The sequence below is a fragment of the Aquarana catesbeiana genome, linkage group LG01 (assembly GCF_042186555.1).
Source record: "Aquarana catesbeiana isolate 2022-GZ linkage group LG01, ASM4218655v1, whole genome shotgun sequence".
In the NCBI taxonomy this organism is placed as follows: domain Eukaryota; kingdom Metazoa; phylum Chordata; class Amphibia; order Anura; family Ranidae; genus Aquarana; species Aquarana catesbeiana.
In genome coordinates, this window is record NC_133324.1 from 69,801,322 (window position 1) to 69,819,295 (window position 17,974).

The 17,974-nt window shown below is 42.3% G+C and overlaps 1 protein-coding gene across 1 annotated transcript in view; it reads right to left on the reverse strand.

Annotated features, from left to right (window-relative positions):
- The window catches only part of CCDC68 (coiled-coil domain containing 68), a 79,326-nt gene that overhangs the window by 30,842 nt on the left and 30,510 nt on the right, over positions 1-17,974 (reverse strand). Inside the window, exons 2-3 of the mRNA XM_073619991.1 lie at positions 3,515-3,670; positions 1,240-1,314 (exon numbers count right to left, since the gene is read on the reverse strand). Coding sequence (XP_073476092.1) covers positions 1,240-1,314; positions 3,515-3,646 — 207 coding nt within the window. The 5' untranslated portion in view covers positions 3,647-3,670. The remainder of the gene's footprint in view (positions 1-1,239; positions 1,315-3,514; positions 3,671-17,974) is intronic.

A 17,974-nucleotide genomic window follows, 5' to 3' on the forward strand; every position in this document is an offset into this window, starting at 1 on the left:
GATGCAAATGGTGGGCCAACTCCATATTGAATCGGACTAAGACTGGGATGCCATTAAAGTTCATGTGCGTGTAATACAGTGTATGTATGTATATACATACATACATACATACATACAAGCGCCTTACTTGGGCTAAGGAGAAAAAGGACTGGACTGTTGCTCAGTGGTCCAAAGTCCACTTTTGGGATGAAAGTAAATTTTCATTTGGAAATGAAGGTCCCAGAGTCTGGAGGAAGAGTGGAGAGGTACAGAATCCAAGTTGCATGAGGTCCAGTATGACGTTTCCACAGTCAGTGATGATTTGGGGAGCCATGTCATCTGCTGGTGTTGGTCCGCTGTGTTTTATCAAATCCAACATCACCGCAGCCCTCTACCAGGGAATTCTAGAGCATGTCATGCTTCCCTCTGCTGACCGGATTTATGGAGATACTGATTTCATTTTCCAGCAGGACTTGGCACCTGCCCACACTGCCAAAAGTACCAGTGCCTGGTTTATTTATCATGGTATCATAGTGCTTGATTGGCCAGCAAAGTCGCCTGACCTAAACCCCATAGAGAATCTGGGGGGTATGGTCAAGAGGAAGATGAGACACCAGATCCAACAATGCAGATGAGCTGAAAGCGGCCATCAAAACAACCTAGGGTTCCATAACACCTCAGCAGTGCCACAGGCTAATCGCCTCCATGCCACGCCGCATTGATGCAGTAATTCATGCAAAATGAGTCCCGACCAAGTATTGAGTGCGTACTATACTGTACATGGACACACGTTTCAGTAAGCCAACATTTCTGTATTAAAAATCCTTTGTTTTTATTGGTCTTATGTAATATTCTAATTTTCTAAGATATTGAATTTTGGGTTTTTACTAGATGTGAGCCATAATCATCCAAATTAAAAGAAAGAAACGCTTGAAGTATATCACTCTGTGTGTAATGAATCTATAGAATATATGTTTCACTTTTTTAATTGAATTACTGAAATAAATTAACTTGTTGATGATATTTTTTTTTTTTTTTTTAGATGCACCTGTGTCACAGGGACACAATTTTGATATAAGCAGAGATCTACTCACACAAGCAGTCTTACGGCAAGTCAGTTTTTTAAGTTAATTCCAAAATAACTTGAGAAGCAATTTTATATATTAAATCAATTTTAACAAAAGTGGTGTTTTCCTTTAACGTTTAATTCTAAGGGGGACAATTACTGACCCTAAGATCCATATGTTTATATATACGTACCCCTTCCAGTGCGGTTTTCCCATTATTTTCATCTTTAAAGAGCTGACTTTGAATCTTCTCTAATGTTGCTCTGATCTGTTGAAAAAACAGAAACCAGTTACAAAAGACAGACTGTGTGTTGTGTTACACGAGTGTTTAGATGAAACATCTACTAGATGTGTATTTTAAATTGTTGTAGCTTTCAGGCATGTGGCTCCTAGTTGTCTGTTAAAAGCTAACCTGTGGCCAGGGTATGCACATTCAAATATTTACATGTATCTAAAAAAAAAAAAAAAAAAAAAAGGTAAATGGGATTTAAAACAAGCCCCCCCCATTGACATCTGTAGCTGTAGACATTCATCTTCAAAGTCCATAGCAGAAGCACTTGCGTAACCCAAGCCATTGTCTCAGCAGCTCAGTTCAACCTCCTCAGAGCTCCCCCATCCCACTCTTTATCCAGCAGCTATGCTCATCCCTGCCAGTAGTGATTCAACATTTCGGTTCCCCCCCTCCCAGCAGTGGATTAGCAGCTCAGTTCACCATGCTTCCCTCTTCCAGCAGCGACACATCAGCTCAGTTTCCCATTATCTTCTCCCAGCAGTGACTCAGCAGCCACCTAGTCCAGCCAGGGTGCCTTCAGGGGTGCCTTGGCAAAATACCTAGAAATTGCCCAAAAACTGTGTACAAGTCAGTGGGTGGATCAAGCCTGCCTATTAGTTACACAAAGCCACAGGTTAGGTGTCCTAACAACCAATTATGTCATCGGTTGTTAAGGAGGAGGATGTTGGGCCTCTGCACAGCGTCCTTGTTTGCCCCTCTCCTGCCCCTCTTGGTCAGCCCTGGGGTCACATTAGCTGAGTGAGGGAGAGAGACCGAGGTAGAAGAGAAACATTGGAATTCTAATCAGTACCAGTGTACAAAAGGTGCATTTGCTATGGAAGAATAAATCACCGCTAATGTTTGGTGCCCTACGCATGTGGATGTTGCTACAAAACTATTCGTTTGTTTTTATTTAGAAAGAGGTGCCTCCAGATTGCAATTTTAAAGGGTGCCTTGACTGAAAAAAGGTTGAAAAAAAAAACCCCACTAATCTAGTGTATTATATAAATTGGGAGAGCAGAGAGATCTGATCTGCTGGGTCACCGCTGTGCTGAGGTAAAGCAGGTTAAGCTGAACTGCTAAATTTACTACATGAATCATTTCAGTTCTGTTACTGTAAAATTTGAGGATGAGTTGCTCTATAGTGACTGCAGTCACAGCAGTCAGTGAGGGCCTTTTTAAAATCTCATTTAGTACTTGTCAATAATATGTAAACACCTGTACATCAGTCTATTGTAGGAGGTTGCATTCAGTGCTTTTCGATCCAAAGATGATTGTAATGTAGTATTGATCGATCAATGTCACAGACATCTGCACATATTAGTTGCTGTGCACATCACGGTTGTTGAATACAGTGCCTGTTTTACACCCCCCCCCAATACACTGAAACCAATGGTACAGCAGTACAATTGAGACAAACGAAGGAGCTGGTGTTCCTACTAAAACTATTCGAACTAGGAGATTCTACAATCTGATTGTAAAGTATGCTGACAGCTTTCTGGCATGTGAACAGAGCTGTATCCTGGCCTAGGACGACAAGGCCCAGGCCTAGTGCAGCACTTTGCAGGGGGGCAGCACAGAAAGAGTCCCCGACGACACTGTTAGTGTAGCGCCAGTTTTTTGGGGCGGACTGGGTTAAAAGGCAAATTAGTCTAGCCCCCCCCTATAAAGCGGCCACACTGATTCCGGTATGCGGGCTGCTGGCTTTCTGCAACTGGGGGGGGGGGGGTCCGCTTCTAATTTCGACTGTCCTCTCATCCTGGACTAGACTACAAACCTTCCTCACTGTGCTATATGTTTTCTGCTGCACCACTGGCGTGGTTATATCGTCTTAATCCTCTCCATAAAATTATCAGAAACTTGTGCTTAAAGTAGAACTATAGGCAACACTTTGCCTAGGGAGGGTTATTATAACCCATCAGTTTTTTTTTTACCATCCCTGTCCCATTGCAGAGATTTATAGCCCCATAGCCAAACAGGAGGTGAGAGGAAATCTATGAAAATTAAGGGAATCCATTAGCCCCCCAGGCCCTCAGAACTAGTGTCCCCACTCAAAAATTCGAGGGCGGGTCTTAAACAGCAAGGGGTGTGGCCTTGACAGGAAGGGGTGGGTCATATTTAAATTAGGGGGGGGGCACGAGTTTAGTCAGGCCTAGGGCAGCACAAAACCTAAATACACTACTGCATGTGAACTCACCTTGCATACATATTCGGTTTCCTCTGTGATATGGGTAGCTGTGGAGCCATACATGTAGAATATGTCATCTTCTGCCGGCCTCTCATCAATTCTTTTCAGATAAGTCCTTCCAGTAGATGGAATCAAAGTCATTGTAATGGTGAGTCCTGAAGATATCTACAATAATATAATTAATTATTAATCTAAAAAAAAAAAAAAAAAAACACTTGTACAGAACTCCGATAATCAAGAATAATTTGTATCTTAAAATGTATTTAAGAAGAAACGGAACTCTGGAAGCTGTGCCCCAAAAAAAAAAAAAAAAAAAAAGGCAGATAGCAAAGTCTAGTCACGAGTAGGGATGAGCTTGGTTTGGGTCAAACCCTTGGGAAGCATCACTGCATCCCTGTTGGCCCAGTCAGCCCTGGCCAGGGCATAACCCCCTTCTTTTCCTGCAGCTGCACATACCCAGAGTGGCAGGGATAATGGTGACATTGACCTAATATGGCCCCAAAAAAAAACAGCATCTCCAGCTGCGGAGAAGGGAACACAGCAGCCTCCCTATCCAGCAGCTGCACTTTTTGGGTGTTTAACCACTTCAACTCTAGTACCATTTGACCCCTAATGGACTAAAGCAATTTTTACATTTTATTATTATTATTATTATTATTATACGGGATTTATATAGCGCCAACAGTTTACGCAGAGCTTTACAACATTAGGGCAGAAAGTACAATTACAATACAATTCAATACGGGGGGGGGGGGGGGGATCAGAGGGCCCTGCTCTTTAGAGCTTACAATCTAGGAGGGAGGGTCAAGTTATACAAACAGGTAACAGCTGTGGGGGGGGGATGATCGAATGGAGAAATTAGTGCAGTTGTTAGATGGAGGCAGGATAGGCTTCTCTGAAGGAGGAAAGTTTTGAGGTATCGCCTAAAAGTGGAAAAGTGACATTTATGCTATAGACTTTGTTTATTGTGATCATTTTGTCACTACTGAAAAGTACAACTAAAAGCAAAACATTTTTTTTTAGTTTTGGGCACAGAGGTATTAGAACACCTGTCAGTTTTTATTGCTGTCTGTGTCCCTGGGAGATTCACTCTCTCCATCTGTCCTGTTTACCATTATCATTGAAAGTTAAAATAAAAGAAAACCCCAAATTTTGGGTTGTCCCCAAAAAAATAATAGGAGGGGATATATTCCAATGGGGACACTAGTTCTGGTGACCTGCGGGTCCCCAACGAACTCTCTTAATTTGCAGGGATTTTCTCTGACTTCCAATGGTACGCAGATGGCAAAAAAAAAAAAAAAAATCTGACACTGGTTATAACCCTCCCTTGCTCTATCCAAAATGAACAAAAATATTTTGTCTATAGTTCTACCTTAAGATAAAAGCAATACATATATTTTTGGTGACAACCTACACTCTTTTGCCAATACGGTCTTCTAAAAAATATTGTGGTCAATCATTTAAATCCTTGCCGACCAGCGCACACAATGTACATCGGCACAATGGCACAGCTGGGCAAATTGGCATACAGGTACGTCACCTTTAAATCACGGCACAGTGGGCGCGCGCCTGCCGCGTATTCCGCGAGCGTGCCCCGCGGGCTCGATGTCCGCCGGGGGGCCCGAGATCGTGACACGGAGCGGCAGAACGGGGAGATGCCTATGTAAACAAGGCATTTCCCTGTTCTGTCTAGCAACATGACACTGCTCCCTGTCATCGGGAGCAGTGATCTCTGTCATGTTCTAGTGAGACAATTCCCCCACAGTTGGAATCACTCCCTAGGACACACTTAACCCCTTGATCGCCCCCTAGTGTTTAACCCCTTCCCTGCCAGTGTCATTTACACAGTAATCAGTGCATTTTTATAGCACTGATCGCTGTATAAATGACAATGGTCCCAAAATAGTGTCAAATGTGTCCGATGTGTCCACCATAATGTTGCAGTCATGATAAAAAAAATAAATAAACATGCCATAAATCTATCCCCTATTTTGTAGACGCTATAACTTTTGCACAAACCAATCAATATAAGCTTATTGCGATTTTTTTACCAAAAATTTGAAGAAGAATACACATCGGCCTAAACTGAGAAAGAAATTAGTTTTTTTATATGTTTTTTGGGGATATTTATTATAGCTAAAAGTAAAAAATATTGCTTTTTTTTTTTTTCAAAATTGTCGCTCTTTTTTGTTTATAGCGCAAAAACTAAAAACCACAGAGGCAATCAAATACCACCATAAGAAAGCTCTATTTGTGGGAAAAAAAGGACGTCAATTTTGTTTGGGTGCAATGTCGCACAACCACACAATTGTCAGTTAAAGCGACGCAGTGCTGTATCGCAAAAAGTGCTCTGGTCAGGAAGAGGGTAAATCCTTCCGGGGCTGAAGTGGTTAAAGAATTTTTTGTAATCTAGAGAGAAAGCACCAAGTTTTCTTTAGGTCACAAGATAGGACACAAAGTGTGTTAAAAAAAAAAGAAGAAGAAGTAAAAAGAAGACCTAAGGCCTAAAATTTTGTTTACTTAACCAACACCAGCTTCAGTAAAGCTTTAGGGTTCACTTCCACAAATGGGTTGGGGAGTTAAATCAGCATTATTAACATCCAGAAACTATGTTCAGCAGAGACTTTGATTAGCTGGTTTGATAGAGCCAGCCAATCAGGGGCATTACCTGAACACAGTTACTGAATAAAGACAGCTCAAACATGACTGCCAAGCCAGTGTAGGAAGTGAAACCTATAGCCATAACCAGGTAAAAACTGGAGCAGGTGTAAGGTTAGAATAAACAACTTGCTTGTTACAGCAGGAAATGAGAAGGTGGAGGGCAAAGGGTTAAAAAAAAAGCAGACAGACATTCAGTGACTTTAGCTCTGCTTTTATTTTTTTTTTAGAATTAATATATTTTTATTAAGGCTTTTATCATAAAAAGTTGCAGAAAAAAAAAAAGAAAAAAAAGGAGAAAGGAAAATAACAGACCCTAATTGAACAATAGAGCCCAAAGTATATTTTGTGATACTTTTTTGGATTTTGGTATACATTGCCATAGGAGATATTAAGACAAAATTGCAAATATACAGTGGGGACGGAAAGTATTCAGACCCTCTTAAATTTTTCACTCTTTGTTATATTGCAGCCATTTGCTAAAATCATTTAAGTTCATTTTTTTTTCCTCATTAATGTACACACAACACCCCATATTGACAGAAAAACGCAGAATTGTTGACATTTTTGCAGATTTATTAAAAAAGAAAAACTGAAAGATCACATGGTCCTAAGTATTCAGACCCTTTGCTCTGACACTCATATATTTAACTCAGGTGCTGTCCATTTCTTCTGATCATCCTTGAGATGGTTCTACACCTTCATTTGAGTCCAGCTGTGTTTGATTATACTGATTGGACTTGGTTAGGAAAGCCACACACCTGTCTATATAAGACCTTACAGCTCATAGTGCATGTCAGAGCAAATGAGAATCATGAGGTCAAAAGGAACTGCCTGAAGAGCTCAGAGACAGAATTGTGGCAAGGCACAGATCTGGCCAAGGTTACAAAAAAATTTCTGCTGCACTTAAGGTTCCTAAGAGCACAGTGGCCTCCATAATCCTTAAATGGAAGACGTTTGGGATGACCAGAACCCTTCCTAGAGCTGGCCGTCCGGCCAAACTGAGCTATCGGGGGAGAAGAGCCTTGGTGAGAGAGGTAAAGAAGAACCCAAAGATCACTGTGGCTGAGCTCCAGAGATGCAGTCGGGAGATAGGAGAAAGTTGTAGAAAGTCAACCATCGCTGCAGCCCTTCACCAGTCGGGGCTTTATGGCAGAGTGGCCCGATGGAAGCCTCTCCTCAGTACAAGACACATGAAAGCCCGCACAGAGTTTGCTAAAAAACACCTGAAGGACTCCAAGATGGTGATAAATAAGATTCTCTGGTCTGATGAGACCAAGATAGAACTTTTTGGCCTTAATTCTAGTGGTATGTATGGAGAAAACCAGGCACTGCTCATCACCTGTCCAATACAGTCCCAACAGTGAAGCATGGTGGTGGCAGCATCATGCTGTGGGGGCGTTTTTCAGCTGCAGGGACAGGACGAATGGTCGCAATCGAGGGAAAGATAAATTCGGCCAAGTACAGTGATATCCTGGACGAAAACCTTCTCCAGAGTGCTCAGGACCTCAGACTGGGCCGAAGGTTTACCTTCCAACAAGACAATGACCGTAAGCACACAGCTAAAATAACGAAAAAGTGGCTTCACAACAACTCTGTGACTGTTCTTGAATGGCCCAGCCAGAGCCCTGACTTAAACCCAATTGAGCATCTCTGAAGAGACCTAAAAATGGCTGTCCACCAACGTTTACCATCCAACCTGACAGAACTGGAGAGGATCTGCAAGGAGGAATGGCAGAGGATCCCCAAATCCAGGTGTGAAAAACTTGTTGCATCTTTCCCAAAAAGACTCATGGCTGTATTAGATCAAAAGGGCGCTTCTACTAAATACTGAGCAAAGGGTCTGAATACTTAGGACCATGTGATATATTTCAGTTTTTCTTTTTTAATAAGTCTGCAAAAAATGTCAACAATTCTGTGTTTTTCTGTCAATATGGGGTGCTGTGTGTACGTTTAATGAGGAAAAAAATGAACTTAAAATGATTTTAGCAAATGGCTGCAATATAACAAAGAGTGAAAAATTTAAGGGGGTCTGAATATTTTTCGTCCCCACTGTACATTACATGAAAACCATTGTTAGATGTAGAGAGAATTTTTTTTTTTTTTAAAAAGGCAAAGAACCAAAGACTCAAAAAAAAGGAAATGGGCCTGTCGACAAGGTGTCCAATACTATATAAAAAGATAAGGGTTTTGAAGTCAGGTAGGGGAATTCTATGATAATAGGTATGCAAAATTAGTTTTTCATAGAAAATATCCTGGGAAGCCATATGCCCTGGAAATTAGAATATCGATTGTGTAACTGCACCGATAGTTCTTCCATTCTTAGAAGGTCGTTTAATGCAATTATCTATTCTGTTATTGAGAGTAAGCGCTGAGATTTCCAATATCTCGGAATTTTTGCCCTAGCAGCCACTAAAAAGAAACAAAAAATCCCCTTCTTAACTTCTGAGACAGGTTCTGGGAACATAGATAATGCTATTCGGGGCGTTTTGGGCACAGTCTCTGAGGGAAAAGCATTATATATTTTAGAGACATTGTCCCAAGATGGACGCAAAATAGGGCAACTCCACTATATATGTTGCATGGTGCCCACATGGGGTAATTATTGATGTGTTTAGAAATATTTTATGTAGTATCCAGGGGAATGCAGTACCATCTCATAATGACTTTATAGTTTAGTTCCTGTATTTTATTGCAACAGAAAATTTATGAGTCAATATAAAAGATTTACAAAACTTCTTCTTCCGCAAAAGTAACTCCTAGTTCCCTTTCCCATTCCACAACATAAGAAGGTTTAAATTTTCAGAAAAAAATCTCAGTTAGGAAAAGGTTATAAAGAGAGAAAACGATGCGTAGAAGGGTCAAGTTGTGTGCATAAAGACTCAAAAACAGTAAGAGGTCGATGAAGGTTGCCTCTTGCTTTCAGTGAATTAAAGAAGTTACGAAGTTGGAAATATAATAGCCACCTACTTGAGTGGCGCGGTAAAAACTCATTTAACTGTATCAAGGGTTTCAAGCTAGTTGAGTCAGTAACATCAAGAAATAAATTTTGGAGGTAACAAAAGAAGGAGCCTTTAATGGCAGTCCAGGGGGGAAATTCCAGATTACTTGTGAGTGTCGTTAATGGACTTATGTAGGAAGATAATAAGGGAATTGTGATGGACCCCGTACTCTTGCGGAATATGTCAGCCGTATAAGCTTTCCTCGCCTGGTACCAGCACGATCCAAGATCCCTCAGCCCACCCAGTCACTTGTCGAGACACCAGTGTAGGGTGAATAAAAGACGCAAATGTATATCTCTGGAGACAATCCCCCCCCTCCCTCCTTGTTGGCATAGAGAGACACAGGGTGGGTTAAACTTTACATACAACATCAGGCACCAGAACATTCAAACTTTTCAACGCATCTATAAACAAAATCTGGGCATGCAACCAACTAGTAGTACTGAAACACGTAACCCTTCGACAACTATTTAAAACAGTAACTGGGCACGCAGACCACTTCTTTCATGGAGAGACCTGTTAAAAGGAGCTTCTCCTCTCCTATGACTTGGGCTTGTGTGCCTACACACACACAGTTCAAATGTCCAACTTTGTCAGTGGGAAGGACACTTGAGGAAACTTTTATGTCCAATGTCAGTATTCTAAACATAGTGTAGACAGCCTTGCTGGTTCAGGAGTAAAACGAAATGCTGAGTCCAGGGTTGTTGTACTGAGTCTGGTTAGATCAGACCAGACTGGGCTTCTCAGGTCACCCTGTGCCCCTAATAGACACACAGTGACTTACACATAAGAGGGGCCTGTGGACCTGACAAAGGAGATTCCTGACCCCTCTAAGGTAAGCTGGGTTCCACAGGTCCCCTGCCCAAAGTGACTCCCCTCACAGAAATAGGAGATTTTAGGAGTCGATAATATGCAAATAGGTATAGAATTTGCTTGAGAGCGTAGGGAGGGCAAAATCCACAGGAAAGACATGATGGGGTAAGGAGATAGCGATTCCTCAATTTGTACCCATAGTCTCCTTGAAGGGTTATGTATCCATTCCATTACCCAAGCTATATGAACCGATTCATGATAGTGACCCATGAGGAGCAGGCTCACTATTCCCAAATGTTTGGGCCTGGTTAGGGTGTCATAACCAATTCTAGCAATCGGCCCAAATATAGCGCATGAATAAAGATTTCAAAGAACTGAAGAAGGAACGCGGAGTGTCTGTTGGTACGGTTTGAAAGGTGTAAAGAATACGGGCAAAATGTCCATTTTCAGGAGAGCAATCCTTCCGAACCACAAGTGATTAAAAACCCGCCAATCTTTCAACCTGCTATTTACAATAAATGGTTTAGAATTTAGATCATAAAGAGATCCTAAATTAGGTGGAATTTGAATACCTAAATATCTAATAGCATTGGCTTTCCTGGTAAAAGTTAAAGAATCCTACAACATGGAAACAATCGAGTCTGGTATGGTGACATTTAATGCAGCTTTGCTTTAAAATTACTATATTGACCAAAAATTTTAAGTTCATGCATTAGGGTCAGAAAAGCCATAGTGGGGTTAGAAATATACAATAGTAAGTTGTCAGTGTAGAGACTTAATTTTATCTCTCTTTGGCCTATGACAAGACCTTGCAGAAATAAGGGCTAGATCTACAGTAATAGCATTCACAAGGTATTCCATTGCCAGTATGTAAAGATAAGGCGAAAGAGGGCACCCTTGACGTGTTCCATTATGGATGTAAATGGGATAGAATACCATTGACTCAAACCTTTGCCAGGGGTGAGTCATAAATGGCCATGATTTTAATTACTAAAACTAGGAGGTACACCAATTTGTGTGAGAGAAGCATGAATAAAGTCACTTTTGCATATAATTTTGAATCTACATTATTAAGAGAGATAGATCTAACTACTACATGATGCTTGGTCTTTATTGGGTTTCGGTATGACAGTTCTGAAAGCTTCTTGAGAATGTCTCAGGAAAGGGCAAGTTGGTAAGATGGATTTAAAGGCCTCTCTCATAAATGGACATATATAATCTAGAAATTGAGAGCAAAAACAAAGGGTAAAGTCACCAGGGCCAGGACTTTTCCCAGCCGGAGAGGACTTAATTGCTAAAATAAAAGGTTCTTCAGTCGTAAATGCCACCAAAAGTTCTTCAATACCAGCAGATGGAAAAGTCGGGAGAGCGTTAGTTTGTATATATTGCATTAAAAGACGTGTACAATCCTTCGTTTATGCCTGTTAAAGAAGCTGGGATATTATACAATGATGAATAATATAGTTAAAATGCCTTAGCTATAGCTTCTGAAGTGTGTGCAAGACCCTAAGTGGGGCATAATATCTTAGGGACCTATGTCTTAGGTCTTCTTTTATTATGCCGTTTCGACCCTGTCCTGCAAAGGCAACAGGAAATGAGAGCAAATATCTCCAAAGTAAAAGGGGAAACATTAGAAGATTTATCCTCATCCCCCTGTTCTGGTGCCAACTGTAAAATTTTGGATTTCTCAGTGACAGCGGTCACCAGAACAAATAGAGCGAGTGAATCTCCCAAGTTGGGACATAGAGAGCAATACAAAAAAAAAAAAGGGGTTCTAACCCTTCTGCATCCCAAGCTAAGGCCCCAGTGGTTACCTGTGGATGATTGCCCCTGGACACAAACAAGGCCACTAGCTGTTCGCATAAACCATGCTGAATATACTGCAGGAATACTAGAAACTAGTAGAGCACTAAGGTAGTCCTGAAACCTGAAGAACTCTAATAAGCCATTAGCGAATTCAAGTAGACCATTGGTCTGACAATGACTTTAGGTCAGCCTGGCTCCCACACTGCCTGGGAAACCTAAACGTAGCAGACAAATAACTTTTGACCAGGTGTGCTCTCCCTGCAGGTGCACCAAGCCAATATTTCCCAGGTACTTCCTTTCAAAGCCTTCCAAGACAAGAGACTAAAAGGTTGAGATACAAAAAGGCAGCCTTTTACTGCCTTGGCCTCTGTCCGGATCACATAAATTTGGCCAGTGGCAGGTCAAAGCATCAAAGAACTAATGTGCACACTTATTGTGTTTTGGATAAATGGTTCTATATGATTAGGCCATCTGTGCTATACAGCAGCAGTTTTTGATCCATAGTAGGCCATGGGGTGCAAAGGAATGATTTGCATGGCTCCACCCACTATCTCAAAATGAGGAATAATCCTCTCAATTTTGGAAGAAGTGGTGGAATGATACCTTCTGTGTTAAGAAAGCTCTATTATGCTACACATTGGTTCAGTTGAGGAGCTTTAGATTCTTAGTCTACTCTCACAATAATCCCTAGGGGTTATAGTTTTTTAACATGTAGAAAGATAAACAGGTATATACAAATGCAGATTAATCTTTGCAATACCCTGAGCTCTCTCAGGGTCCATAAAAGCAATTTGGGTCAGACACCAAACACCCCCTTCACTTCCAGTTCAAATAGTATCAAATGGGAGAAGCACTTTGTATTTCTCATTAGTGCCCAGGCAGGATGTGAAGTATGTGCTCGTTGCCCAGTACCATGTGGATATTTTAATCTAGTAGAACAGTTAGGTCAACATGAAGATTGCCTCCCAGTTCTCACTTGATGAGTAGTGTCCAGGTCTATGCAACAGAAGGAGGGTCCCCAGTACCTGCCAATCCCACATCAAGTATAAATGGACCCTTGCTCAAAGGGCCCTTGTGCAGCTAAACAGTCTGCACAAATCTTTTGTCTGTCCATAACCCCAGTGGCATTTGTATGGAAGTACCAGGAAATCACCAGAATGTCGGAGAAGAAGGCTCCAGGTGAGAGTTGAGCAATTTTTAGTGGGTTTTTCAGACAGCATTGGGGGACAGGCATGTAAGCAGACTGAAGCAATCATTGGGTGCTGTTCCAGCTTGGAGGGTTAGGGTTAAAGTTTTGGTGGGTTTTCCTGTCTGGATCTGGCCCACTTGCCCTGTGTGATATAAATTGGGACAGTGGTCCGATTCAGAGGAGAGGAAAGGGAGAGGGGGCCCAGGGAGTCATCCTTGGCCCCGCAGGACTAAGTGAGCATGGTTCAGCCTTGAGTTTTAGATCTGTAGTGGAAGGAGAAGGAAGAAGAGACCTGTAGGAGTAGGAGAATGTTGTCTGTCATGGTCTGCAACAGAGACTTTTAACTTGGAGTTCACCCTGAAGATGGCAACAATGGATTATGCCTCCGAAGGACCTACACTTGCGAGAGAGGGAGCCTGTAAAGGACTATGCACTTTTTAGGTATGCTGGGGCAGGACATCAGCCTGTAGTTATAGTTAAAGCATCATGTCTTGCCTGTTGGACTGTAAAATGTGTACTTTTGCACCTTTATTAAGTAAAACATTTGAAACTCTGTCTTTGCCTGGTCTAGAGTCATTAAACAGGGGTATCGTAAGTAACCAGCACACACACAGTCAACCAGTGAGTCTTAACACATTGGGGTATGAAGACATTAGCATCGAATGTGAAGTCTTAAGTAGTTGCCTAGAGTAATGAAAGTGTAACAAGCAGCTTGTTGGTAGCATGTACAGTACCGGTTATAGGTGGCACAGCCTCTAGCAGCGAGGGAGATGTTGTCCCCACTTCTTGTGCGAAGCGGTCTGACTTCCATAGCAACAGGATCAGAGATATGGAAGATTCAAGAGTTTAATTGAGTGTACGTGCGGACCCTGTACAGAGTGCACAGCAGGGCTCACTCCGCTACTGAGGAGTTGTAGTGGAAAACGCTGGACAGGTGGTTGTGGACATTGGCTCAGCGTGTCCCTCCAAAATGCAAGTTATTATGGAACTGGTACATTGACAGGACAGTAATGGGAGAACAGTTGCAGTGCAGAGTACAGTACATGGTGTACGTGCATCACTAAGTAGAGGCCCACCTTAAGGTTGAGTATTCCCCCACAGCAGTCTCAGCCTTGTCGCAAGTTATTGGGAAAATGACACAAAGTAAAAAAAAGGTACCCAAGAGTGTGTGTGTGTGTGTGTGTGTGTGTGTGTGTGTGTGTGTGTGAAGTAACCCTTTAATAAAGTGCCGAACGTAGCCCAGAAGAACCCACCCGGGGTAGGCCTCTCAGGTGTCCCTTGCTTGGCGCCCAACAAGGAGGGAAACATGGAGGACATGACTGACATCCGCACGCCTGCCCCTTACAGGCAGACCGAAAGTAGTTTTCTGTATTAGGTCTAACTTGTGAAGTCTTGCTTGGGATCTCCCTTTTCCATTCTTTAAAAATGGACCATCCCTGTGATGGGGTGCCTTATCAACCAATATTGTAACATGGAAACCTGACCCAATTACATAATTAGGAACACTGTGGGCATATTAAAGTGCCCCAGGCTTTACACGAGATGTTCAAGCATTGCAAATTATCACAACTTAAAATGAGACCCAGTGCATTTAGCAAACATCAACCATGTTCCAGTGGTGTTAGAAACAATAAGACAAGCCAATACAGCTCCTGTCAGATTTTTAGCTAATGATGATTTCATCAAGAACATGAAAAATTTGGGCACAACACCTGCAAGATATTCTGGAAATATGCCAAAATCCTACATCATATCAGTTGACACTACGTTTACTTGGGACCCTAGGCTGAGACATGTTAGTGAGAAGATTCCCTTGTCTACTGGAGGGGAAGGATGGATGAATGTGAAAAGATCAGCCACGCCAGGTTTATGATGTTTACGAGCCTTTAACCTTCTACTTGACATGTGCTGGCTCGAGAATTAAACACACACATAAAAACAGGCTGATGAAACTCAAAAACAAGGACCAGCCCCATCCTGTCTAGAGAGATAACATATGTCTTATTAAGGGCTTCCCACACTTGTCATCATACCTCCCAACTTTCTGAGATAGAGAAATGGGACAAATTATAGTACAAACAATGTAGGAAAAGGATTCATCTCTGATACACACCCAGTTACATGGACCATAAAGAACTAATAATAAAAAAAAAAAATGACTGGATAAATCCAGTAGAGCCTTTTTCATCATGAAGTTTTCTTTACACTGGTTCTTCAAAATAACATGTAATATAGAACACTACTTTTTCACTATAACACTTTTGGTAATTAAGAATCCTTTTTTGTAGACGTTGTATGGGTTCAGCTCAAACGTTGAACTTTTCATGAACTCCAGTCCAAAAAGTAAAGTACGTTCCAGGTCTTTTTGCCTGTTTTTTCAACAGTAAAGTTTTTGAACAGGAAAAAAGGTTGCCCACACAGGAGACTTTCCATCACCTCTAATAACAAACTCAATGCTTTCAGTCTCCTGGCTAGTAATGCTGTGTACACACGAGTGGACTTCTCGTCTGCCTGAACTCCGAAGGACTTTTTGACGGATTTCCAACGAATCAGACTTGCCTACACACGATCACACCAAAGTCCGATCGTTTCGAACGTGATGACGTATGACTGGACTAGAATAAGGAAGTTCATAGCCAGTAGCCAATAGCTGCCCTAGCGTCAGTTTTCATCCGTCGGACTAGCATACAGACGAACTGATTTTTTGACTGGACTCAAGTCCGTCGGAAAGATTTGAAACATGTTCTAAATCTAAAGTCCGTCTGATTTTTCGACAGCAAAGGTCGGATGAAGCCCACACGATCGAATTGTCCGACGGATTCGTTCCGTTGGACCAGTTCGGTTGAAAAGTCTGGTCGTGTGTACACAGCATTAGTCTTTTCAGACCTTCGGTCTGTCTTCATAAGGGCCCAAGCTCACAGGCCTAGGCCCAGGCGATTTAGATGCTGTTCATACATCAATGCTGCTCAATCAGCCTTTTGTCTCCCGGAGGAGCCCTCTTGTGTCTCCTGGGTAGATCCCGAAGAATAGTCAGTGTCCTCAAAGCAGACCTTCCCCTTTTTCACTAGAAATTACATCAAGATGCAGCTCTGCATGTTGATGTGAAATCATATATTGATTAGTTAAACATTTTTGCTTTTGCTTACCATTAAGTTTTTTTTACTTTCTAGTTGGGTGAGGCACTGGTGATGTAACTAGGGACTCACACATCCATTCTGGGCAGTGGCGGTGAGTCCATTAAGGGCGCATGGGTGCCGCTCCCTCTCTCCAGCCATCCCCCTCTGTGTAATATGGATAGATTCATGCATTATTCAGGCGTCCGGCCCTTTTTCGGACGCCGGGTGCCTGAATTACAGCGGCGGGGGGGTTTTGAAGCACACGATTAGAGCCAATCCATTGCGCTCGGAGTCCACCCAGGTGTGTTAGCAAAGCAAAGGAATATTTGCTTTGCTAACACAGAACCGCATCTCAGCCAATCGGGGGATGTGGATGTAATACCCGTCACCTGATTGGCTGAAGGCAGAGGCGACCCTATTGGCCGCCTAGCAGAACAGAAAAAAGACGCGCACGGAGAATACAGGAGCAATCGTCGCACTACCAGTCCCACAGCTTGCTGCCTGCCCCGCTGCCTGACCCCCCACCACGATGGGGTAAGTGCCGGGCAGACAGCGGGCGGGGGGTGCAGTAGGTGCATATTATTGGCACAGAGGCTGCAATTGATAGGGCACAGTTGGCTGCATTTGCTGGGCATAGTGGCTGCAATTAATGAGGCACAGTTGGCTGCATATTATGAGCACAGAAGCTGCAATTGATGGGGCACAGTTGGCTACATTTGCTGGGCACAGAGGCTGCATATGATGGGCACAGTTGGCTGCAATTGATGTTTTTGTTTCAGTATTTTTCTGAATTTTTCAGTTCATTTGCGCCCCCCCAAAAAATTTTGAGCTCCAGCCACCACTGGTTCTGGGAAGTCTACACCACCAGTGCTTTCTCATCACATGATGTTCCATGTAGTAAAGAGAAATGGATTTATCTGCCCTAAGTGAAAATAACCACTGCGAGAAGAATAGGGAGGGGAAAAAAAAAAAAAAAAAAGTTATGCAAAGAATACTGTTACCAAACATATCTAAAATGTGCCTTTGTTGTAACTGTTAGGATAAAGGTGAAGTTGCTCTTTATTATGGTGCATGTGCACACCTGCACTATCAGGATGCTGGTTGTTGGTAAAATGTAGCTATAAGGCTGGACTGGAGGCATCATCCCAGCCAATACTCTAAAAAGCCACCAGGTTTCAGAACCCTGACCAGGACTTGTCAACCCTAGAGAAAACTGAAAATCCAGCTTCCTTTGCATTAACCCCTTCATGCCGACTGTACGAAAATATGCTGTCCCACTGGATCACCCTTTGTGCTGGGCAGCACGCTCCCAGCACAGAGACTGGGGTCTTAGTGGGAGCCCTGGGCCCTGTACTAACGATCGGGACCCGGATCTCCCAGTTCTGGGTCACCTTATCGCTGTGATAACCTCCAAATGGCCATCACAGTGATCAGTCACTGTGAAGCCGACCCCGTGTTTTCTTTCTCTGTGAAAGGAAGAGAGAGATACTTAGTATCGCTCTCTCTCCTTGCAGAGAAGAAAATGTGTAAAATAAATAATAATTAAAAAAAAAAAAAAAAAAAAATTAAAAAAAAAAACCTAGATCAAGCTTTGAGCTGGGCCAGTTCTAGGGTTCGTGTTTGGGTCAAGGTCAAAGGTCAGGGTGCACATTTGTTTTTTTACAGGATTTTTTTTATTATTGTCAGTGCGTTTTTGGTAGGATAAAAAGCAAAAAAAAAAAAAAAAAGCAAAAATGTGCACTATTGAGAAACGACTTGTAAACTCAATCAGGTGTAGCTAATCAACTTCTCAATTGCACACAAAGCCATTTGACTCTCAACTGTGATTATCTGTGGTCATTTTGATTAGCTCAGCATGAAAAGAGCTTTCCTGGAGCATTCCCTG